The sequence below is a fragment of the Sinocyclocheilus grahami genome, unplaced genomic scaffold (assembly GCF_001515645.1).
Source record: "Sinocyclocheilus grahami isolate Dianchi unplaced genomic scaffold, SAMN03320097.WGS_v1.1 scaffold1699.1, whole genome shotgun sequence".
Lineage (NCBI taxonomy): Eukaryota > Metazoa > Chordata > Actinopteri > Cypriniformes > Cyprinidae > Sinocyclocheilus > Sinocyclocheilus grahami.
This window is the reverse complement of record NW_015506878.1, coordinates 138013-162651: the sequence shown is the minus strand read 5'-3', so window position 1 is coordinate 162651 and position 24639 is coordinate 138013. Positions and strand designations below refer to the sequence as shown.

General features: G+C 36.7%; 2 protein-coding genes across 2 annotated transcripts in view; both read left to right on the top strand.

Moving 5' to 3' along the window:
* Nucleotides 1-43: 43 nt before the first annotated feature.
* LOC107572108 (adhesion G protein-coupled receptor L4-like) lies at nt 44-15998 on the top strand (the record flags this gene model as incomplete). Its single annotated transcript, XM_016258521.1, has 10 exons — nt 44-372; nt 455-511; nt 9052-9083; nt 9262-9339; nt 9482-9671; nt 13423-13539; nt 13686-13867; nt 13966-14124; nt 14233-14393; nt 15034-15998. Coding segments are annotated over 10 exons (1405 nt in total), but the record flags the coding sequence as incomplete, so codon positions are not given.
* A 1994-nt stretch (nt 15999-17992) lies between these two features.
* LOC107572107 (adhesion G protein-coupled receptor E3-like) overlaps nt 17993-24639 on the top strand; it is a 34028-nt gene continuing 27381 nt past the window's right edge. Inside the window, exons 1-11 of the mRNA XM_016258520.1 lie at nt 17993-18007; nt 18220-18291; nt 18420-18609; nt 19275-19354; nt 20024-20060; nt 20169-20315; nt 20757-20800; nt 20897-20943; nt 21185-21299; nt 21374-21580; nt 21658-21890. Coding sequence (XP_016114006.1) covers nt 17993-18007; nt 18220-18291; nt 18420-18609; nt 19275-19354; nt 20024-20060; nt 20169-20315; nt 20757-20800; nt 20897-20943; nt 21185-21299; nt 21374-21580; nt 21658-21890 — 1187 coding nt within the window. The remainder of the gene's footprint in view (nt 18008-18219; nt 18292-18419; nt 18610-19274; nt 19355-20023; nt 20061-20168; nt 20316-20756; nt 20801-20896; nt 20944-21184; nt 21300-21373; nt 21581-21657; nt 21891-24639) is intronic.

Sequence of the window (24639 nt, the reverse complement as noted above, 5' to 3'; positions counted from 1 at the left end):
TTGACCCCTGCTACAACTACACTGTGCTGGATGAACCATGGAGAGCCAACAGCAGTCGCCCATCAAACTCCTACAAGTTTGACAGGTCTGTCACCTGGAGCGGCTGGTATCGGCTCTTCATTAACGGTGTGAGCACTCAGATCCCAGACACGTGTGTTGAAATCTGTACCTGTGGCACTGATATCCCACTGTGGATTCGTGGTGGACACCCAACAGTTGAAGATGGAGTCGTCACTCGAGATATCTGCGGTCACTGGAGCAATTACTGCTGCTTTTTCGGGTCTTACCCCATTAAAGTCAAAGCCTGTCCAGGCAATTATTATGTCTATGAGCTGGTTAGACCAACTTTCTGCAATTCAGCATACTGTGCAGGTAATTATATTCACATGAACTCTTTGTTTTATTTGTTTGATTGCTGATTCATTGATATTCATCAGCCCTTTATTTTTTTCAGCTGTTACTAACATCAGCAGCACTCATACAACAGTCACACCAGAGACGAGCCCAGCTGGTAATGTAGTCTGATATTTCCTCTGTTGATTTGTGTTTTGATTGAATGTTTGTGGATCATTGCAGACATTTTCATTTTCGAGGGCGATGCATGAGTGTGATGGTATGATTGTTCACAGATTCTGACTTCAAGGAGATTGAGTGATAGTAGTCACCTTTAGATTCTTTCTTTCCTTCTTTCTTTTAAATAGTGACATTAAAATACATTTTAGGCTAAATATTGAGAAATGTGCATTGTGCACAAGTAGTACTCCAAAAAAAAGTTTAATTATAATTTGTATATCAGTAAGTATTAAGTGATATGTCAGTAAATAGACAATAAAGTAAATAAAATGTTAATATTGTGCAAGTTCTCCCACTTAAAAAGATGAGAGAGGCCTGTAATTTTCATCATAGGTATACCTCAACTATGAGAGACAAAATTAGAAAAAAAATCCAGAAAATCACATTGCAGGATTTTTAAAGAATTTATTTGCAAATTATGGTGGAAAATAAGTATTTGGTCAATAACAAAATTTCATCTCAACCAACAGGGTGTTTAGGTAGTCAGGAGTGGTTGGGTCAGGACTGAGGGGTGGTGAGGTCACAAAAGACGCCGCCTTTGCCCAGTTCTTGCTCCAATAATGAGTCCCATCGGTTCCCAAACTGGCCGTGATCGGCTCGCCAAACACCACATTACCTAGAAACAAACATGATCTTCTGGTCTAAATATGACCTTCAGTGTAAATCTACAATATGTTTTCTTTGTCCTCCAGCCAAAAATCATGCGTTCAAATGTTCAGAAAAGTACCAGCACACTTCTCCTCAATAAACCCCATGATCTGAGCACAAACGGTGTGGGATGAATTATATGAGCAGGGGCTTGTTCAAATCCCTAAACCTATGTATGAGCAGTTTCACCAGTGATGCTTGTCATAGCAAGTAAATGAATCAAAGACCTTTGCAAAACTCATTAAAAGCACTGAGAGGATGAAACTGCACAGAACTAACTTATAAATCTCCACTGACACAAAGATTTTAGTCTCCATTCAGGACAGTCAGAAAGAATAAGAGGCAAAGTCTAGAATGTCACAGGTTTGTGTCCCTTTTAAAGACAGTGATTAAGCACCCAATTAAAGAGTGATGAATAGCGTAATAGAGATTGTAAGACATGTTACCACACTTTTGGGAATGCTATAGCAACCATTTCAGAGACATAAAACTGTTGCACACTACACTTTATTAAATAATTAGTTTGCCCAAAAATGGGAATTTTGTAATCCTTTACTAACAACATTCCAAAACCATAAGACTGTCATTCATCTTCAAAAAGACAAATGTAAATATTTTTTTATGAAATCTGGGAGATCTTTCCATTGAAAGTCCATTCACCCAATTTTTTCACAGTCATGGTCGCTTTATATGATTTAATTTTAGTGTTTAATCACATATAAACACTGATCAATGCCCATACACAGAGCACATGAAATGTGGTATTATGTGAAGCTCAAAAGTGAACCAGTGAATCATTTTTTCCCTGTGTATCAAGCAAGGACATCGGAGCTTCCGTATCTGAATCTGAATGCATGCATGCATGCAATGCAATGCATGTAATTAATTTGATGAATTTAATCATTTTACAGCCCTGTGATTTATTCATTTATTTTTTCGAAATTCCTTCTTTTTGATTTCACCAACAAAACACCAGTATACAGCTTTTGAATGAGTAAACAAATGACCATTTTAATTTTTGGCTGAATTATTTCTTTAAGTAATTTTACAGAATCTACACTGGGAATAACTGAACTGAAGTCCACAAATAAAAGCCAGAGGAGAAACTTCATCTGTGATTAACTGGCATATCATGCAAATAATAAAACATTTTGTTTTTAAATTATACGTTTACAGCCTTAACATTTACACTTGTTTATTTTCATTTGAAAAACCATAGTTGTCTCAAATAATATTGGCTGGCTTCTGTACTCCTGAGAACTTGACACTTCTCTAAAACTGTGCCGCTCAATGCTTAAATTGTTAAGAAAAACTTCTTATCATGGAAGAGTCCTTTTACATGCATTGCATCTGGTTAGGTCACTGTATGAGTCTCCCACAGCAAGAGCATTGCATCTGAATGATTTACAGTAACTAAACAGCAAGAGCTATTATAATGATGGATTGTGGAACCTTTACAACAGACCGGCCATTGCATATAAAATAAACATTTCACAGAATGCAAATAATGTATAGACAGCTAACATATAATTAAATGACAAATTACTAATAATACATTTATAATAATTAAACTGTTATTTACACACATGCCACACAGTTGTATCCAACCGAAGGTAATTACTGTAATGAATATATATATATATATATATATATATGTCAACAGAGGTTTATTTAACTCAGATGAGATGTGTAAACGAGTCCACATCTGTGAAAGCTCAAGCGTTACGCTGCTGACATGCTCATGCTGTGATTTCTTATTTTATCAGACGTTTCATCGTTTTCTGCACCTTGTTTCCCAGGAACCTCAGCTCACTCCGAAACTTCTCCAGAACATTGTTTGTATTCACACAATTCTACATGAAATGTGGTAAATATTACAAATTGTGTCGTCAAAAGTACACAATAAGCGACTAATCAGCAGCTGCTTTCAAACATTCACATATCCGTGAGAACGCTCTGTGAAGAGAGTCAAAGGTTTCCATTTACAATGTGTTTTTGCAACATAGCTCTTGTAGCCAATCACAGACATGTTTGTGGAGCATGTGAGCACAACGGCTAATCAGAGCCTTTCAAGTCAGACGTAAGTTGCAAATCGTTTCGTAACAAAACAAGTATAAACATGATGTAAACGAGATTCATTGCGCAGTACAGAAAGATTTGTTTTATTGTAATGGGAGTTTGATTTCGTGATAACCACAGACCTGACACTTGTTCTGTTACCTGTGTTTCTTTGTCATTTTATTACATTCATTTGATCTTTTTAATGCAACGTAATTACAAAATCGTACAATATTTAACGTCTACATGCTAATGTTTTAACATCATTTACTTATTATTATCAATAGCAGTAACAGATTTTATTTATTTAATATTTTTACTTTCAATAGTTAAATAAAAAAAATACTTGCAACAGTTTTTGCTATAGTACTGAAAGTGGTGCTGAGAACTGTGGGATTTTACTGGTTTATTGGTACGGACTAATAAGAATTAAATAAGAATAGAATCTGTCCATTATTCCAAAAAATATATAGACATTGATATTCATATTGTTAGATAGATATTGTTTGGAATTGGCCACACATTACTCAGTAATAGTAATTAACTACATGTTCTTACTATTTGGTTAGGATTAGGGTTTGATTTAGGGTTACTTGCATGTAATTACGCATAATTTATCGTTATTATAATAAGTACAGTACATGTAAAATGTGTAATAAGGACACCTTAAAATAAAGTGTTACCTTATTTATTTATTTATGTGTTTGTTTTATTTGATGATTTACCACCCTAGTGAAATATAAATATACTAAACCATATTTGAACTACATTTATTTCATGCTAAGTATACTACAAATACATTTACATATATATGTACTTAATAAAAATACCCTGCAATTGTACTTCTAGTATACTAAACTGGTATACTTAGTCCGCTAAATTGGAACAACTAATTTTGTACTTAATGCACTTTAAGTAGTGCTGAAGTCCAACTAAAGATATACTGAAGTATTTGATGGTGCTAAAGTAGAACTACTGCGAGTATACTTCAGGCACACTTGAAATATCTTACATTTAAAGACCGATATTATTCAAAAATCATACAATCATCATCAGTAGTGACATTAAAACACATTTTAGGCTAAATATTGAGAAATGTGCATTGTGCACAAGTAGTACTCCAAAAAAAAGTTTAATTATAATTTGTATATCAGTAAGTATTAAGTGATATGTCAGTAAATAGACAATAAATAAAGTAAATAAAATGTTAATAGATTTGAACTAGTATGAAATAAAGGCATTTTAAAATATATTACTTTTTTGGCTAAATATTGAGAAATGTGCATTGTGCACAAGTAGTACTCCAAAAAAAAGTTTAATTATAATTTGTATATCAGTAAGTATTAAGTGATATGTCAGTAAATAGACAATAAAGTAAATAAAATGTTAATAGATTTGAACTAGTATGAAATAAAGGCATTTTAAAATATATTACTTTTTTAGGGTTTGTAATTTGAAAAAAAATATGTTAGCAAATACCATTAACTGAATGATACTGATGTAACGAATGAACTAATTATCATCAAGAAGTCAGAAGTCAGAAAGAGCTTAATTACCAAGTATGTTTACACACACAAGGAATTTGACTTGACCACAGGAGCTTCCCGTGCAGAAGAAAGTGCAAACATAGAGCAGACATCCATGATAGTGCAGACGTACATAGGAATTACACCGTAGAGTTAGAAATATAACACTAATATAAGAAAAACAGACAATTAAATAACGCATATACAGAAGTAGAAAGATAGTTTAGAAATATTGTTTAAATGAATGTACAGATATGTTATTTAAAAGTGTGCAGTTTACAAATGTACAATTTTCAGATTCTATGTACAAATGTGTCGGTTATGAAGAACAACATATTGTTATGAATGTTTTAATTGTTCAGGCTGAATATACTGTAGCCTGTGGGAAAAAAAATGTTCTGGTGGTCAGTGCTCTGTAGCATTCTGTCCATTTCACCCAAAATGTCGCTTACGTCCCTCTGGTTCTCACCCCTCAATATGTTTCATATGCATTTTTTTTGTCATGTGTAACAACTAGAGTTCTTTTTTTTTTACCTTACATGCACTCAGTAGTGAACCGTGACTCTTGAGTCTAGGCCCTCTCCCTGTATCCTCGTCAGGGGAAAAAACTACCAGCCTAGCTTACGGTGTCCTCTTGTAAAAGTAATCTTTGACAGTTCCACCTCTGAAACAAGAGGCTATCACACCGGGCGACATGTGCAGCCCTGCACCGCGCCGCACCGCACCACGTCTTTAAAATTGTTAAACACACATTGTTTTCCATGACTGTATGCACACCAGCGGCGCCACCGGCGACTGTCCTCGGATCCCGACTCTGGGTGCTGTTCATAATCCTGCCGCGTCACGGAGCGCCTCAGCGCCACTCACATCATTTTCCATTAAATTACATTATATTTGTCCCAAATTATTGTTAATGTACATAATGACTTCATCCTAGGTTGGATGTTGTATTGTGCATTTTTCAGCAAAACGTTTGTCTAATAAATTCCGTGATTCATTGTGCTACAGATCGCAATTTCTCATCCCGTTTGCTGTTTTTTCGATCCCCAAACTTTAAACTCATTGACACCACTTGCTCATTCTTGAAGTTAAGTTTTGAGTGTTTGGAGAATAGATGAATTGTTTTGGACTGCCGTCTTGAACGGAACGCGACGTGTTCGGTGTGTGTTGCACCGGGGTACCACTGTGCTTCTCGTCTGATGTGCGACCGCAACAAAACAGTACAGCGAGAGTGACTGATATTACCAAAATAGAACAGCTACATTTAAGTCAAATGTAAATCCTCATTACAAATGCATCATCACACAATATCTGCACTTCAGCGGGCAAAACGTACAGACACTCCCTCCCATCACACAAAACCAACAAATGTAATGTGTTTAAGCCAACACTTCATGACAGCGCTAACACAAAACAAATTAGCGACAGACACATCATGACAAACAAGGAGGGTTTATAATAAATAATATTATTATTGGCTCAGTGACCTAGTAAATGTGCTCACTTACGTTATATCCATCGTGACGTGAATAATAGTTAGTTAGTTTATCAGCGTATATATATATACAGTGGGTACGGAAAGTATTCAGACCCCCTTAAATTTTTCACTCTTTGTTATATTGCAGCCATTTGCTAAAATCATTTACGTTAATTTTTTTTCCTCATTAATGTACACACAGCACCCCATATTGACAGAAAAACACAGAATTGTCCCACAGCGGGCGGAACTTGTCATAAAGTTAGTGATAACAAGGCCCGCCAATTTAGAGGAAAGCTATGATTGGTCAATTTTTCTGTCATTCGAAATTACTCCCCCATTGATTTACTATTGCTCAATTGCTCTGTAATTTCATAGCTGGACCACCAATCACAGAGCAGCAGACGCTAGGCGGAAACATTCAAATATGGAGAAAATGGGTGGTGTTTATAAGTCCATTCACTGAATACGCAGATTTGAAGAGTTTTTTTGTTTTGTTTTTCACAGAAGTTGCATTTATTTTATTTAGATGATGTTTGTCAAATTATGAATTGCTTAAAATTAATAATTATTTTATTAAAAATATTATATTAAAAAAAATAAACATTTAAAAATTGTAAATATTGTTTTTACAATAAATAATGAATGCCCTCGCATAACTGACAGGGTCGGGGTTCGCCTCAGCCACGGCGATTAACATCGCTCATTTCTCCATTTGGACGGGAAGAAACGAATGGGAAAACACAACAAAAGCACTCTTCAAAAAACGAAAAACAAACACGGGTAGAAGGTGTGCCGCTTACTGTCACTTTTGGTCTGGAATTCTGGTGGTAGCGTGAAGAGCACGGAACGAGGAGACGAGGAATACAAAACGAAGAAGTTCAATTAAATCACGGGGAATCACACATAGCACAAAGAGCTGACATTGATATACAATTCCAGACAAGGGAGAACTGAACGGGTTAGAACTAAATAGGGCAGATAACGAGGGGCAGACAGGTGATGGGGATAACTAATAACAAGGAACAGGTGATACTAATAATGTGAAAAGGAACTGGAAGGACCAAATAAGGAAAACAGGAACTCAACGGGAACATACACGTGACAACAATATGGTGAATTCAGGTAACATGGGCCATTTTTTGGAAAATATGTAATTTACATACCTTTATTATTATTATTTTCTTTATTACTTTAAGGCCCAGCTATACTATTTCAATTGGAATACAGTTCATATAAAGTGCTATTTACAAGGTATCAAGGTATATACCAATAAACATTTTGAGATCATGCACTCCAGACAAATTTATTTTTAGGTAAAGTGGGCCAGTTGGTCTGGTAAAGCCGGGCTCACACTATAGGATTTTAAAACTCCTGACCGATTATGAAATCTGGTTGCAGCACACACATAATGAGAATCTTTGCAGATTATCTTCCCTCAAATCTTAAACATGCACACACTACAATATTTGAAAATTGGGGCGTATCGCACACTACAAGATATTATTAAGATTATCATGCCATGCTCCAAGATTATGGAGCGCCTCATGTGATCTCACGCAGCAGAATGTCATTGATATTTCAGTTTACATATGTTAGCTAGTATGCTAGCAGCTTTCTGCACTCACCCGGTACTTTCAAAACTGAGGCGATTTCACCCCAGCACTTCTCTTTCTCCTTATGGTTGTGCGGAATGGTTTCCTTTGATTATTGTGAAAGTACTGACGTAATCATATAGCCGTCATCATCCCGTTGTGACGGCTATATGATTTATGAAAACATGTTTGATATGATCGGGGCGGCCCCGATTTGTGTGCGAGCAGATCAGGAGGTGCAAGATTTGATCGGTGAACGCTTCACATTAGCAGATAATCCAAGCCGAACATCTGGACTGATCGTGGTGCTCAACAAGATTTTTGCTCCGATTATCGGAAGGGGGAAATCGGGGGGAAATCAGGCAAAAAATCCTGTAGTGTGAGTCCGGCTTAAAGTAGGCCATCCTTTATTTATCAAAATTGATTCTGCATCTTATTTAAAAACACATGATTTATTAACACATATTATCAGACAAACACATTTAACAACAATCCGTTAAGCATTACATAATGTTTGTTCATTATTTATTAATGAAAGTTATTATAAAGTGTTACCAAAAAAAAAAAAAAACTCTTGAAACTGTGTTCTCTGGCAATGACAACAGTAAAGCTTTTTTTTTTTTTTTGCATGTTATCCGTTTGCATGTTTAGCTCAATTTGTTTCATGGTTGTTGTTTTCAAATTAACACATTGCAATTAAAAATGTTCAGGATGCGGGTTTGATCGCCGTCCCTCATGTCTTTGTTTTTCCCTTCAACCAGCCGCTTATTGGTTTCTCGCCTGTTTTTCGATTTGCGCTTGTCACTCGAGCTTGACTCTAGTCTTGCTGTGTCCAGTGTTCCCGTTCTCTGTTGGTTTTGATTGCTTGTCTCAACCCTGCTCTGCCTGTTCCCTCTGACTGATTGCGCCGCTGACGGTCTACCCGTAATAACAATAGTCAAAGTTTTTTTTTTAGGAGAGAGAGAAAAAAAAAATCGGGAAAGGACAAAACATTTTTAGAAAAAAGTCAGAGATACAAAAAACAAACAAACAAAAAAAAACATTCTTACTGGTTCTGTACTCATGGTCACATTCATAATTTTTTTCTGATCTATGCTTTTATTGCGCAAATTACATCGATATAATTTGCTGTTTTGTTTTATTATTGTGTTTATGCTGTTTTCTGTCATTGCAGGTATAAATATAACACTGCCAGAAGAATGCACCGTAAGTTGAGTTTCTGAAATTTTAGAGTTGGACTTTTAGAGTTTGAGAGTTGCTTTTATATTTATTGTTTATGGTTACATGCACAAACGTACCTTTGTTTTGCTATTAATATCGCAAAACATGATTAAAATCACAGAGTTTGTTTTATTTACTGTATAAAACTCAGTTGTGATTTCAGAGTCAGACCCCTGGAGGATGTTTTCAAAATCTTCTTGAGCAGCTCGAGAACATCACAGCTCAAGTGCTTCCTTTAAATGTAAGTCCTCAGGAGAAAAATGATAAAATAATAAAATCTAACTTAGATGATATATGACAGACATAGCAGTGCTGTCTGGCTTTCTTGACATTTACATGTACAGTAACTGTATTGAACTGCATTTTTCTGATCAATAAATTAGACTGTGACAAACATTTTGAATACGGTCTTCAACGCTTCAGAGAAGATTCTAGAGTCATCATCATCTGCAAGCCCAGCTGAACTAGCCTCCTATGGAAACCGTGCGTTAAAAACTAGTGAGAAACTCATCTCTACATTAGTGAAGCCGACAGACACAAGTGACAGTGTCAGTTTTACTCTTGCTGCTGTAGGTAAGTGGAAACACAATTATTATTGATAATGAAACTCAGATTGCATATGATAACAGTGACTTGATTTAGTTATAATCTTAAAACTATCGCGTTATAAACTTTTATAAGAGAGCAGAAAACACTGCCTGTATTTTTTGTTACTGATGTCAAATGTCAGAATGTTTATGCAAATTCATCTTTCATTTGGTAGAAGCTTATCGAATTAGATGCCGACATGGACAGGTTGTGTCCTGATAAACCATGAAAAAAGAAAATACAAAATTAATCACGGGTTCACTTACAGTGAGAAGTTCATGGTGTGTTGAGACCACAGTGTGTTTTTGAATATGTTCTGCCTTGAGCACAAAACAATAAACAGTCACAAGACACACAGCACAATCCCTGTGGCCTGTAGCACGAAGTCGGTTTCAGTTTTTACCGAGGCAAGTTCACGTTTAGTTTGAGCAAACTCTTGAGTTTTCAGGCTCAAGAAGGTGGGTTGGTTTTTAGTGGGTTTCGTTGCCATGGTAACTTACGCCACACAGCTACCCTGCTCTGGAGCAGGCTTTATTCTGGTTTAGATATCATAAACCCAAACTGGACCAATCAGCTGTGAGCAAAGGGACATATACCTGATGCAATGAAGCCACTCCCCCGTATCTCTCGCTCCAAATTAAAGCAGTTTACAGTCAAAGATTTTTAGAGACAAAATTTTGCAGCTACTTATTTATTATATTTATATTATATTATGTTTATATGTTTATAATTCATATAATATATTCGTATTGTTATTATATGAAGTGCCAATTAATTTTAAGCTTTGTATTATATATATATATATATATACTTTAATATATCCAACTTTTAAAATGACTAAACTTATGTTTTCCTTTTGAGCTGTGTGAAACTATATATAAATAATTACATTCAGTTGATTCCTTTGCATAGTTATATATATTTTTTCTTTCTTTCTGCTGCCAAACTTTTGCTGCAGCCAAAGTGTTTATTCCTGCCTTGTAAATGCAATCAAATGTATTACATTTTTAATAAGAACATCTTAATCTTCAGCAGAAAAGTGAATTGCGCTGACTCTCGCGAGCAGTGAATCCAAATGATGCTTTGCTGATGCTCTCCACACGTTCCGTGTGATTGGCTGTTTGCTGCACGTATCACACGTTCAGGTGCACACACATGTTAATCACAAACTCTGGTTCAACTCTGAGTTGACAGAGAACGTTTATATCAAGCTTTGTGAGCCCGCTGAACCTGATCTAAACCTGGTTGGCTCTATTGGGTTTTGTCAACTCAAAACTTACTCTGCAACTCTGAGTTTGTTCATCTCGCTTCGTGCTGCAGGCCACCCTGGTGTTAAATGAACACTGATCTGTCTTCATATGGGAACAAACCAGCAGAGTGTTGAAAGTAACACTGAAGCAGTATTGAAGTTAATAGGGTAATTAAGTGATTAATTAACCCTCTGGTGCCCCTCATTTGGGAGTCACCCTTGTGATCTTCACGGTCAAAAGAGACTGGACACATAAAATGTTACCTTTTTCCCCCCAGTAAAATCAATGTAACATGTTTTGTTCTATAATATTTTTTTCTTTTGTATTTTGAGATAATTTCATGGTACTAATTAATATTTATGCAATAATTATGATCAATTTCTTCCCATTGAAAATAATAACAAATTTTAAATATATTTTTATATTACTTTTCAATTAATGCAGTATTTCATGTTAAAATAGAGACAATGCCTTTAAAATCCAATTTTTGAAGCATGATTAGTGCAATCTGGTGGGAGTAAAATAAGAAAAACATCTGCAATTCAATGGTTTAGCCCATATATTCCTATATGGCTCTATATAAAATGCCCATACATTCTCTAATTGGTTTTTAGACATAAATACTTATTTTTATTAAGTTGTGGGTTTAAATATATATTTAGACACTCAAAGACAACTTTTTGTAAAGGTTTAGATTTTTTTTTTTTTAATGTTGATTTGAAGCGTCAGTTTTTGAATTATTATTACTACAGTCAAACCTGAACACAGAGAAAGCATTTTGTTACACAAAACATTAAAATTCTTTAAACATATAACAAAAATGAACAGGAATGTTTTATCAGAGCTTAATTATTCTGGGTCTGATCTTATTTCAGTTTTCTTACTCGTTTTGGCTATATAGGTATAGCCATACCAATTAATTTGAGTGTGTATAATTGTGTGTGTGTGTGTGTTAGTGGATGTGTCTTGTTTTGCACTCTTGATGTTTTAAAGTGTACCCCTTCCTTGCTGTCCACTTTTTTTAACTGCATTGTTGTTGAATTATTGCTTTTATTTTACACATGTTCTGTGTTACATTCACACCAGTTCATAGGTGTGTGTGTATACGTGTGTGTGTACGCATGTGTGTGTGTGTGTGTGTGTGTGAGTGGATATGTTGGTTTTACACTCTTGATGTTTTAGAGTTTCACCCCGTCATTGCGGTGTACTTTTTGTCTGCATTGTGGCAGATTTGTAGATTGTAAACACAAAAATTCTCTGAAAAAAAAAAATCTCGATTTCCCATTAATTTCCTATTCTCTGTCATTTTTGACCGAAGACCACAAGTGTGACTATTTTTTTTTACAACCACTTAGCCTGCTTGAATCATGCCCTCATTTGTTTTGTGTGTGTCTTCACATTCCAAATGCCATAAAAGTCACCAAGTTTTGTACTATTCCGATGAAGCTGTGATGTTTCAAAATTCAAAACAGAAAATTTTTCATCCAAATTTTTCATCCAAGAGCACCAGAGGGTTAAGTGATGATTGAGCATTAATGATGAAAACCTGCTGTTAACAAGCAGAATCACTGAAAGAAAGAAAAAAACACAAGAATCAGGTATTTTTAAAACCGCAGCTTTTTCAATGCGGTTTGGCCATTCGTCTTCACGTAAACACAGTATCCGGTCACTGATCCACAACTACCCCCTTACAACTACAACTGACTTCCAGACACAGCCTTAGATGAAATCAGCTGAAATAAAAGAAGACATTAAATCTCTCAAGATCTCAGCAGAAGATGATTAATCATCTCCACAAACAGTATCACCAGCTTCATGCATTACTAACCAGATTGACTTTATTTCTGTCAGGCATCTACAAAATTTCTTTCAGAGGTTTAGATGTTGCTGTTTTATTGAAAATAACATTCATTTAAAGTTATCATAATAGTGATTAGTGTCACCTTTAGTTGGACTTTAGTTAACATTAATTTTCTCTGACTGCTGTAACTGTGTATTTATGCAGCATATTTTTGGGCAAAAACAAAAAAAGCAAACATGATCAGGTGATGCTGTCTATGTATTGATGATGATATAATCAACTGATTCACTGATCTTGTTCAGACTCTCATCTACGGGTGATGTGTTATTGAATTATAGCTCTATAACACTGCAGCATGAGATCCAGCACACTGTTAACTATTTGGTCATCTGCAGGTCAAAGGTCAGATCTTGCAGTACACTGTATACTCAAGTGTTCCAGTTCATAACTTGCTTTGTTTCCAAACCCAAATGTCCTTAAAATCAAAACATCTAAGTACCCATTTTTTTTTACATATACATTTATTCAGATAGCAGATTAATTTAAAGAAGACCTGAAGAGTTCAATCTAAATCAGAGATGAAAAACGATGTGTGTGTGTGTGTGTGTATATATGGATATATACACTCATCTAGACAGTACATACAATTAAAATAACACATAACTGCTTGTTTGTGTTTAATCAGAGGGTCAAGTCTTCATGGTTGGACCACAGGTCACCTTCTATAAAATCCCTCGACTTGACACGACAAATTCTTCTGTGGACATTGATCTCATTGGGATCGCCAGGAACAACAATGAAAGTATGTTAAATGTTTTGATTTTTAAAAAATGTGAGAAGATCAAGAACATCCACTAAACCACATTTGCTTATTATTTTGGTTGCTGTTGTTGTTATTGTAACATATAGTATTTACTGTAAGTTTCTTTTTCTGTTTCTGTCACACAGAATCAGCTGCTGTGGCTTTCATGAGCTACGTCACGATGGAGAATCTACTGAAGCCAGACTTCTTACACACATCAAACAACACGATTAAAACCATGATGTCCACTGTGATCTCAGCTACTCTTCCCAAAACCACCAACACTAAACTCACCAAACCAGTCAACTTCACCCTAAAACACATCAGAGTGAGAGACTGAAATGTGTTTTTGTCAAACCTGAGAACTGATGAACATCTGGAAACATCTAATATTCAGTGTTCTGATATTTTCTTCATCTTTTTCAGGAGTTTGATCCCAACGGTTCTCTGTCCTGTGTGTACTGGAATATCAGCGAGTGGATTGTAGATGGTTGTTCTGTTTTAGAGACCAACAGCAGCTACACTGTGTGTTCCTGTGATCATCTGTCCACATTCGCTCTTGTGCAAATCAGTCGCCCACCAAAGGTATGAAAGAGAATGTCAAACCTCCTCAAAAAATCTGAAGCACTGAATGCACTAGCATAATTCAAATTCAGTCTACAGTAGATGATCAACTCTGACATGTTTTCTCAGAGCGACTCACTGCTGGACCTGTTGACTTTGGTGTGTGTGATCGTGGGACTGGTGTTCTTCAGTTTGGCCCTGTTGGCTTTTGTCCTTTATAAATGGAGTCCTGTGCGTGATTGGATACATGGTTCCGTTGTGCTGGTTCCTAAAGGCTACAACAGGGAAGAGTGAGTTTTTGTTGTTGTTGTTTATTTGTTTCGAAGGAAATAAAACAGCTCGGGGCTTATGTTACATTTATGCTATCTGATAAAACTACAGTGTAATGTACAAATTAAAAAAAGTTACCTCCTGTAATACTATTTCTACTAGGCTATTTATGGTTTTTGGTTGCTCCTTGATTTTGAGTTTTTTCACTAATGGCATTCATGTGCTGGAGATCCTCTTCCTGATCTTAAACTCTAATTTTTCCTGATTCATTGTGTTGTCAACAATGAGGTCAGACATTTATTCAGTTTACCACCGTATTCCATGAGAAATCCAGACATGTGGTCCTGAGTTCCTGTTCTTATTTTGGTAATCTGTGACTTTTAGAGAAGAATTTCAGAGGCAGTCTGTTACTTTTCCATTTGATGACAGAATGTTCAAATTATCCAACACTTTTTAAACTCCAACTGTCAAAAATTAAAATTTAATCGGACACAGATCTGCTGATCTGCTGTCTGTCTGACTGTTTGTCTGCATAACATCCTTTTAAACTCCAAACTTTTAAAACTACTTTAAACTTTTTGGCCCAGCTTTGTCAAGCCAACATTAGAATTTAAAATCTATGAAGTCTCATGAAGTCACTCTTGTCTCATTCTTGTCCAGGTTACGCTGCAGTACACGAAGTGCTTCAGATGTCTCTGCTGTGGACTCAACAAAATCAAAAGTGTCTCAAAAAACACTGAAGACCACAACATCATTTTAAACCTAGAATGCATGAACCAAAAAATGCATAAAGGGGGTGAAAATGGCCCATATTGGAATAAAAAAGGTGTCCTATTAATGAAATAATTAAAATAATTGATAATACGCAAGTATTTTAATATAGCAAACATGTTTATTAGTCCACTTTTCTATTTGCATTACAAAAGATTACATTTATTATTTTTCAAATGCTTTTGTACCTTTTTCTACAACTCCAAACTAATTTAGATCTACTGTATATTCCCGACTGAACCTTCACTCCCCACATTTCTCACAGACCATGTAAAAATGATCAGGCAGAGTCAGAAAATTTCACACCAGATTTGCACCTTTCTAAGCATATCTTTTGGGCAGAGTTTGAACCTCTTCCTTTGTTTGGGCCTTCAGCTGTCCTTTGCTGTGGCCTTTATCCTTTATCCCCTTTATGCATTCAAGGGTTCAGGAAATAGAAAGTACCATTATTATACAGGTGATTTTATATAACAGAATCAATGTTTTTGGATGTTAAATGTCATAATGCCAATTTACATTGCAACGACAGACGCAGACCATGATGTGGACAATCACCAGATTACAGTACCTCACTCCCCAGACGTTCCATGACCCGACAAACATCTGATTCAGCATGTTCAGTCGTCAAAAACAAGAACCGACCAACATTAACAGATGCCGACAGGAGTAACACACTGATCAGACAAATCCAATTAACATTTCTGTTGCCGTCTGTTGGTTCAGTGTAAATTGGCACATAGTATCAGCAAATTATATTAAAATATGATATACAAGTTTCTTAATATCACGGCTGCCGATACTACTGATGTACAATAAGTAACTCTATTTTAATTGTACTCAAGATTTTTTGGTGGAGGGCAAAAATATTTTTAGTTTCTTTGTAAATTTTAGTTTTTGTTACTTAATATCACAGCTGAATAAGGAATTAATATTAGTAAAAAAAAATACAACTGTTAAACTACAATTATATATAACTCTAGCTGCTTTAATTTGTTTAAAAAATTATATTTTTTATTTTGTCAAGCTCAGACAACTGTTCATTAGATGACTGTTCCTCTGTAAAAACATGTTATGCGAGTGTCTTATTTTATTGCTGTAATACTATTGATGTAAACCTCATAATCTATTTTATTTAGTCTTTTTTTTTAACATGTAGGATTTTCTTGGTGGAGGGTAAAAAGCTTTTTTTTTACAGATTCCTCAGAATAATCAAACTTAAATGATTTCAAGTAAATGTTGCCAAAAGGAAAACCTAAAAAACTATTTCATGTATGCATGGTAAAGGAAAATCAATTAACATTGTATGGCTTCATCATTTTTTTTTTAGTTGCAAAGATATGAATTTGTAAATCTTGCACAATTTTATTTTTCTTTATTGAGCTCAGAAAGCTGTTTCTTCTGTAAGGAAAAGGTTTACAGTATATCACTTTATGTATATGCCTTATACAACATATAAATATATTTTTCAGGATGGAGGACCACAGGTCTCTTATGGGTTTTGTTATATACAGTACATTTAAAACTAAACTCTTAAAATAACTAAAAGAACAGCCGATGTCACAATTAAAGTTAATCTTTATTGTCATGTGTCTTGAGGTTTATTTTTTTTAATGACTAGATTTTCCTGTATTATTTTAATTAAAGCATTTTTGTTACAAATATCTCAATAAACAAAATAATAAATGATAATAATAACTGTATTTGTAAACATGTTTTTCCCCCATGACCACAAATGAAAAAAGCTCCATAACAGACTGACCCTGATTTCAGAGGAATACCTCAGTTTGAAATCATACCATCTTCCACAGCATTTCTGTATTTAAACATAGATAACCCATAGAACTGTATGTACGCATTTTCGGTTATTTTTACAACATTAGTCTAATAAACAGTGTTTGAGGGATGGACGAGACTCGAAATGTCCATTTTATTGAGGAAGTTAAGAGGGGAATGTCGGGAAGTAAAAAAAAAAAAAAAACTAGTGATCAATTTCTACCAATAAATTTGTCCTCTGAACTGGTTTGTGGATAAAGAGAAATACACTTGACTGTCAAATGTGACAACAGCTTCCACCTTTCATAAAAATAAGTATTTTTCTTGTCTTTAAATGTTGGTTCTTATTTCCTCAAAAACTTTTAGAATTGATTTGCGGTCAGATGTAGGGTTGGGAATCAAAAATCGAATCAAATCCTGAAATTGGATACTTAAGGTCAGAAATCTTATATAGATTCCTGTGTGCACATTTTAATATGATTTCAAACGCCTTCTTTCAGATCAGTTTAACTGTCAACAAACAGTAATAAAAAAGAAGAATTTGCAAACAATATGTCAAATACAATAGCAAAAGATGCAAATGAAATAATGTTGCCTACTATACAGAAATTGAATAATTGAATAGTCGAATGTAAATCAAAAATAAAACACGTAGTCTGTGCATAGTCTTTACTGCATGAATTTAATATACACTGATTCTTATCAAAGATACTAAAGTTATTCAGAGAAGAGCAGTTAATGATTCTCTCATTTTCTTAATGACAGAGACAGCAGTAGGTTTATTAGGCTGCTGTCACTTTAAGACCAAATGCACAGATTTAATATACTGACAATCATTTGATTATTTTTCCCAGGGACAGATTAACGCACGTGCCCAGGGCTCTAGACCAGAGGGGGGGCCCAGCCAAAATACCAATTTCAACAGTGCCCCTTCAGATTTTTGAGCCAAGTATATTTTGAATGCAGCTTCAAAAAGACAAAAAATAGTCAAATTATATATATATATATAATTTAGCTATTTAGTTTTATTGCCTTCATGCTGTTTTGTGTCATTGCAGGTATAAATATAACGCTAATGGAAGAATGCAACGTAGGTTGAGTTTCAGAAATTGAAGTTTTAGAGTTGGACTCACAGCTTCTATTAATAATAGTCCAAAGAGCAGTGCGATAAAAAAGTAGCAGATATTTGAAATATGAATGTGCTTTCCTGTTTATTGCTGATGGTTTTTGTTTACTATTAATTGCAAAACATGATTAAAATCACAGTCTTATTTACCATATAAAACTCGACTGTGATTTCAGAGTCAGACCTGTGGAGGATGTTTTCAAAATCTTCTTGAGCAGATCGAGAACATCACACTGCTTCCTTTGAATGTAAGTCCTCAGGAGAAAAATGATCAAATAATCAAATCGGTGTTGGTTACAATAATTGATGTGGCAGTATGGGCTCTGTTGATATTTCTTTGTGCAATAACTGTATTTTTTTCTAATTAATAAATTAGACTGTGAAAAACATTTTGAATATGGTCTTCAACGCTTCAGAGAAGATTTTAGAGTCATCTTCAACTGAAAACCCAATTGAACTAGCCTCCTATGGAAACCGTGTTTTAAAAGCCAGTGAGAAACTCATCTCTACATTAGTGAAGCCGACAGACACAAGTGACAGTGTCAGTTTTACTCTTGCTGCTGTAGGTGAGTGAAGACATAATTATTATTGATAATGAAACTCAGATTATATATGATGCCCGTGACTTTATTTAGTCTAGACAGCAGCGGTGGGACAGACAGCAGCAAATGGAGCTACATTAATTTAATTAAATTTAATTGTGTAGAGTTATAAACTTTTATGAGAAAACAGAAATCCTGTCATGTGGACAAGGACAGGTTGTGTCTTAAAGAAAAAAAATGCAACATTAAACACAGGTTAACTTACAGTGAAAAGTTCATGGCACAATATGTTGGTGAATATTTGCTGCCTTGAGCATTAAACAATCAACAATAAAATAAAAACAAAAAATCAGTGCAGTTTATGGTGGTAATCAGTTACAGTGTTGGATTTTAAGGACATTTCGCACATTTGAGATTTGCCGCACTTGAGTACTTCAGTGTACAGTATACTGATACCTGATCTTTGAACACAGATGACCTAATAGTTAATAGCCCTTTCATTTACATCTATGCAGTTAGCAGATTAAAATTTGACATGAAGGGTTTAAACTACATCAGAGAAATTACAACAATAGTCAATAGTAATTTTCTTTGTCTTGTGTGCAAATTGAATGATTGAATTGGACTTTCATAAAAAGAGACAAACATAAATTACTATAGCACATAACTGCTTGTTTGTGTTTAATCAGAGGGTCAAGTCTTCATGGTTGGACCACAGGTCACCTTCTATAAAATCCCTCGACTTGACACGACAAATTCTTCTGTGGACATTGTAAGATGTGTGTGTCACATTGTATTTTTATATGCTTGGTAATTATATTTAATACACCTGACTCATGAGTAGGATTGGTCTGTTTGGTCCCTCATTTCGTGTAGCATTTGCACAAAAGACAAAGGTATATGTGTTACAAGTTTGAATGTCTCACATTTGGTTTTTAGTCACTTGGTCAAGGAAGGGATAAAAGAAGATTGCAACTGTTGCTCTCGTGCTTTCCTTTGCTACCTCTTTTGCTTTGCTCTTTCCTTTGCTGCCTCTCTCTTCTTGGGGCTCTGCCCTCTCTCTCTCAGGTAATATTTTCCATACATGCTGGGTACAATTAATTGTTCATGTTTTACCATCCCTCATCTATTTTGTAACCAATTCAAGTGTAACCATAAAATATTATTAAACCATTTCAATTATTAATTATGAGCTAACTCGTCTTGATTCAAGGTTAATATTAAAGTGCTACCTATTGCAATACAATAGTCCCTCAATGGCAATGCGCTCCCACATATTTAGCTATTCTAACTGCGCTTATTTCCGTCGTTGGTATAAGTGGCAGTGGGTGGTAATAGACTAGAAATGTACAATTTTATACCATTGTGCTGATAACGTTTCTTTAGTCATTTGGCAATCCTACAGCCTGAACCACTGTAGGGAAACCATCCTTACAACATCGATCTCATTGGGATCGCCAAGAACAACAGTGGAAGTATGTCAAATGTTTAAAAAAATTGAGACGTCATACCATTACCACTAAACCACATGTATTACTGTTTTTACATAGTGTTTTATGTAAGCTTCTGTTTCTGTCACACAGGATCAGCAGCTGTGGCGTTCATGAGCTACAACTCGATGGAGAATCTACTGAAGCCAGACTTCTTACACACATCAAACAACACGATTAAAACCATGATGTCCACTGTGATCTCAGCTACTCTTCCCAAAACCACCAACACTAAACTGTGTAAATCAGAGTGAGAGACTGAAATGTGTTTTTGTCAAACCTGAGAACTGATGAACATCTGAAAACATCTAATATTCAGTGTTCTGATATTTTCTTCATCTTTTTCAGGAGTTTGATCCCAGTGGTTCTCTGTCCTGTGTGTACTGGAATATCGAGCCCGGTCTCATGAAAATGCGTATAAATGGTACGCCAAATAAAAACGAAAACTCGTGATATTGATACGCAAAAATGGACTTTGGCGTGCATATGATACGCATCTACCCCACAACCCTAAACCTACCCATCACGTAGCATATACACGCCAAAGTCCATTTTTGCGTATCAATACCACGAGTTTTCGTTTTTATTTGGCGTACTATTTATACGCACTTTCATGAGATCGGGTTGGAATATCAGTGAGTGGATTGTAGATGGTTGTTCTGTTTTAGAGACCAGCAGCAGCTACACTGTGTAAACCAGTCAACTTCACCCTAAAACACATCAGAGTGAGAAACTGAAATGTGTTTTTCCAACCTGAGAACTGATGAACATCTGGAAACATCTAATATTCAGTGTTCTGATATTTTCTTCATCTTTTTCAGGAGTTTGATCCCAGTGGTTCTCTGTCCTGTGTGTACTGGAATATCGAGCCCGGTCTCATGAAAATGCGTATAAATGGTACGCCAAATAAAAACGAAAACTCGTGATATTGATACGCAAAAATGGACTTTGGCGTGCATATGATACGCATCTACCCCACAACCCTAAACCTACCCATCACGTAGCATATACACGCCAAAGTCCATTTTTGCGTATCAATACCACGAGTTTTCGTTTTTATTTGGCGTACTATTTATACGCACTTTCATGAGATCGGGTTGGAATATCAGTGAGTGGATTGTAGATGGTTGTTCTGTTTTAGAGACCAGCAGCAGCTACACTGTGTGTTCCTGTGATCATCTGTCCACATTCGCTCTCATCATGCAAACCAGCCGCCCACCAGAGGTACAGAACATTTCCAGTGAACACTGCAGAAAAGCACAGATTTGGCACTCATGTTCTCTTACATGTTTTCTCAGAGCGACCCACTGCTGGATGTGTTGAATTTGGTGTGTGTGATCGTGGGGCTGGTGTTCTTCAGTTTGGCCCTGTTGACCTTTGCCCTTTGTCTGTGGAGTCCTGGAGTGAGTAATGTGGCTCGAATCAACATCTGCATCAGTCTTCTGCTGGCTCACCTTCTGTTCCTGCTCACGCAGCGGTTCCTGAGCTTCATACGGCCTCAGCAGGTGAGAATGATGAAGGAGCCCTACAGCTCAGCACAGCCTCACTGAGAATCATCATAACCATCTCTCATGGTCTCCAGGTGTTGTGTGCCGTGATCTCAGGCCTTCTGCACTTCCTCTTTCTCTCCGGCTTTGTGTGGATTCTCATTGAAGCTGTGCTGCTCTTCATCTGTGTGAAGAACCTATCACAGATCAGCTCCAAAAAGAGGGAGGTGCTTAGCAGTGGATTCCTGTGTGTGATTGGATATGTGGTTGCTCTGGTTGTGGTGTGTGTGTCTGTCGGTCTGGTTCCTGATGGCCACGGTAGCGAACGGTGAGTTGTTGTTTTGAAGTTCATTTGATTAGAAGGAAATAAAGCAGCTCTGGACTTTTGTGACATTTCTGCTATCTGATCTAATATACACACAGAAAGACAGGTTTTAGTGAATTTATGCATAAAACTAAACTTAAAAGATAAATAAATAAATGAACAGCTAATGTCTTAAAAGAATCTGTATTTTCACTTGGCTTGAATTTTGTATTAAAACATGAATTGCATTTTGCTTTTGTTCAGTTCACATTCAGGATTTCCTGTATTATTTTAATGGATTTTTGTTACAAAATGTGTTAAACTGACCACGTAATAGACTGACTAATGATCAATATTCAATCACTGGCAATGTTACAGCAACCATCATAGTCCACATTGAGTTAAAACAGACACAAAATCTGATAGGGAATTACCTGTGATTAAATGAAGGTGATGCTGTCAAATTCTGAAACACTCACCTGGCTGCAGGATAAAGTTTGATGTTAAAGTCTCGCTTGTGGTTGTTTTTGTTTGAAGTCTTACAGGAGGCATGTAGAACTTTATTTTGATGGCCCCCTTTGAACATTGTTGACAATGTAAGTGATGTTGCACCTACATGTCAACTAACGCTCATTAGAGTGTTACACAGTCAAACATTTGATCTCACAGTGATGTCACCATGAGCTCCCAGGATACTCGTGATGAGGTCACAATGTGAGGTCAGCGTGAGCTACAAGTGTAACCTCACAGCGCCCTCAATGTGTGCTCATACTAATGTGAGGTCAAAGTGCACTCACTGCACAGAGACTAGGTACCCAGCATGCATTGCAGCATGAAGCTTTTGATTGTAACCATTGTTGAGATTCATACACTGATTCTTGATGTTTCTCTTTGGTTTTTAAATGACACAGCAGTTCAAAATGCTTGTGACTTATCATGCTTTTTAAAGTTCTTAAGTTATTACACTGTTGGATCCTAATCAAAGAGCTATTATAATTAGAAACTTTAGACTAATAACTCCTCACAAAGGCTTAATAGATTATTCTCCTGGCTGAAAAACTGTGCTAATTAGCAAATCCAGGTGATTGGAACAAAATACTGTGGAGGACTTTTACTATCTGAACCTGGATTTTACACCTCTGCCCTTACACAATGAGAAATCCTATGTTTCGATGCAGCAAGTCCCCTGCGGCCAGTACCAAAACACACCAACAATTGGGAGGACTTGCGCCATTGGCCAGAGTAGTCCACACAGAGCTTCAAAGCTCGATCAGCGCAGAGCAGGTGAAGCCTCTCATCCTCAACTAAAGCAAAAGGAGGGGGACGAAAGGAGAATAACAACCACCTGTGAGTGAAATGATGTGGACAAAACCTTGGGGAAATAACCGGGTCCGGGCCGTAGGAATACCATAACAAGGCCCGGAGCAAACTCTATGCATGACTTGCTAACAGTGAGAGCCTGCAAATCCCCTACCGGTTTGATAGAAGCCAACGCTAACAGGAGTGTCACCTTAAGAGTCAGAATCTGTTCAGGAGCTGACTCCAAAGGCCCAAACGTGCGGCTCCAATAAACCCTATAGGACAACAGACAAGTCACAGGAAGGAACACGGACCGGGTACGCTAGGCTCAAACGCCTAACCCCATGCATGAACAAACAGATCAAACAATGTCTGCCTAGGGGGACATCATCCTTATCCCTGCGAGCAGGCATAGCTGCCATACAAACTCTCAAAGTGGTAGCAGCCACTCCAGCTGCAAACTTCTCCTGCAGGAACTTCAGCACTGAAACAATCGGGCAGCTGGTCCACTGCATGAGCCACACACCATGACTCAAAAACCTTCCATTTGGAAGAAAAAAGCCACCTAGTAGAAGGAGCCCTAGTTTTATCAATGCTTTCCTGAATATCTGCAGGAAGACCAGATGTCACAGCCGATCGGCCACACCCATAGCTTCCAAATCTCGGGCTGAAGGTGCCAGATCCTGTCCTGGATTTGAGACAGCAAGTCTTTCCTGATTGGAAAATTTCCCATGGGGTGTGCTCTAGAAGGGAGACCAGTTTCAAAAACCATGTCTGGGATGGCCAGAACGGGACTATCAACAGGAGGCGGACTCCGCATTCCCTTACCCTGCACAAGACCTCCGGAATCAACTTGATTGGGGGAAACGCGTACAAACTCGCATCCGGCCACGTGTGAGCAAAAGCTTATATCCCCAGAGGTGCCAGGTGACATAGGGAGAACCAGTTTATCTGAGCACTTCAACTCAACCTGCTTATGCGGGTGCTGACGGGTCAAGGAATGACCACAAGCACCCCAAACCGTAAAAGGTGGGGGACGTGCCGAGTCGTCACTCCTGCTGAATGGCTCCCTCCTGAGTGCGGCGTGATCTCTGGGCAAGGAGGCAGAGTTAGGGTGCACTCACACTAGGTGATCTGAACCGTGCCCGAGCGTGTTTGACCCCCAAAGCCCGGTTCGTTTGACTAGTGTGATTGCTCCATACTGCGTCCGGGCGTGGTTCGTTTAGCTGTCCCTGGCTCGCTTGGAAGTGGTGGGCCAGAGCATGGTTCAGTTGGGCTCGGGCACAGTATGCAGGGTTATGCAGTGTGAGAATGCTAACCGTGCCGGAGCATGGAACAGCTACTATTTTGTGTGCGCTACTGTCATCATTATGACCGCAAACATCTTCTATTATTACTACTACTACAGTACACTTTTCAATTATTTGAATTAAATCAAGTATATTTAGATTTATAATGGGGCTGGTTCTCACCT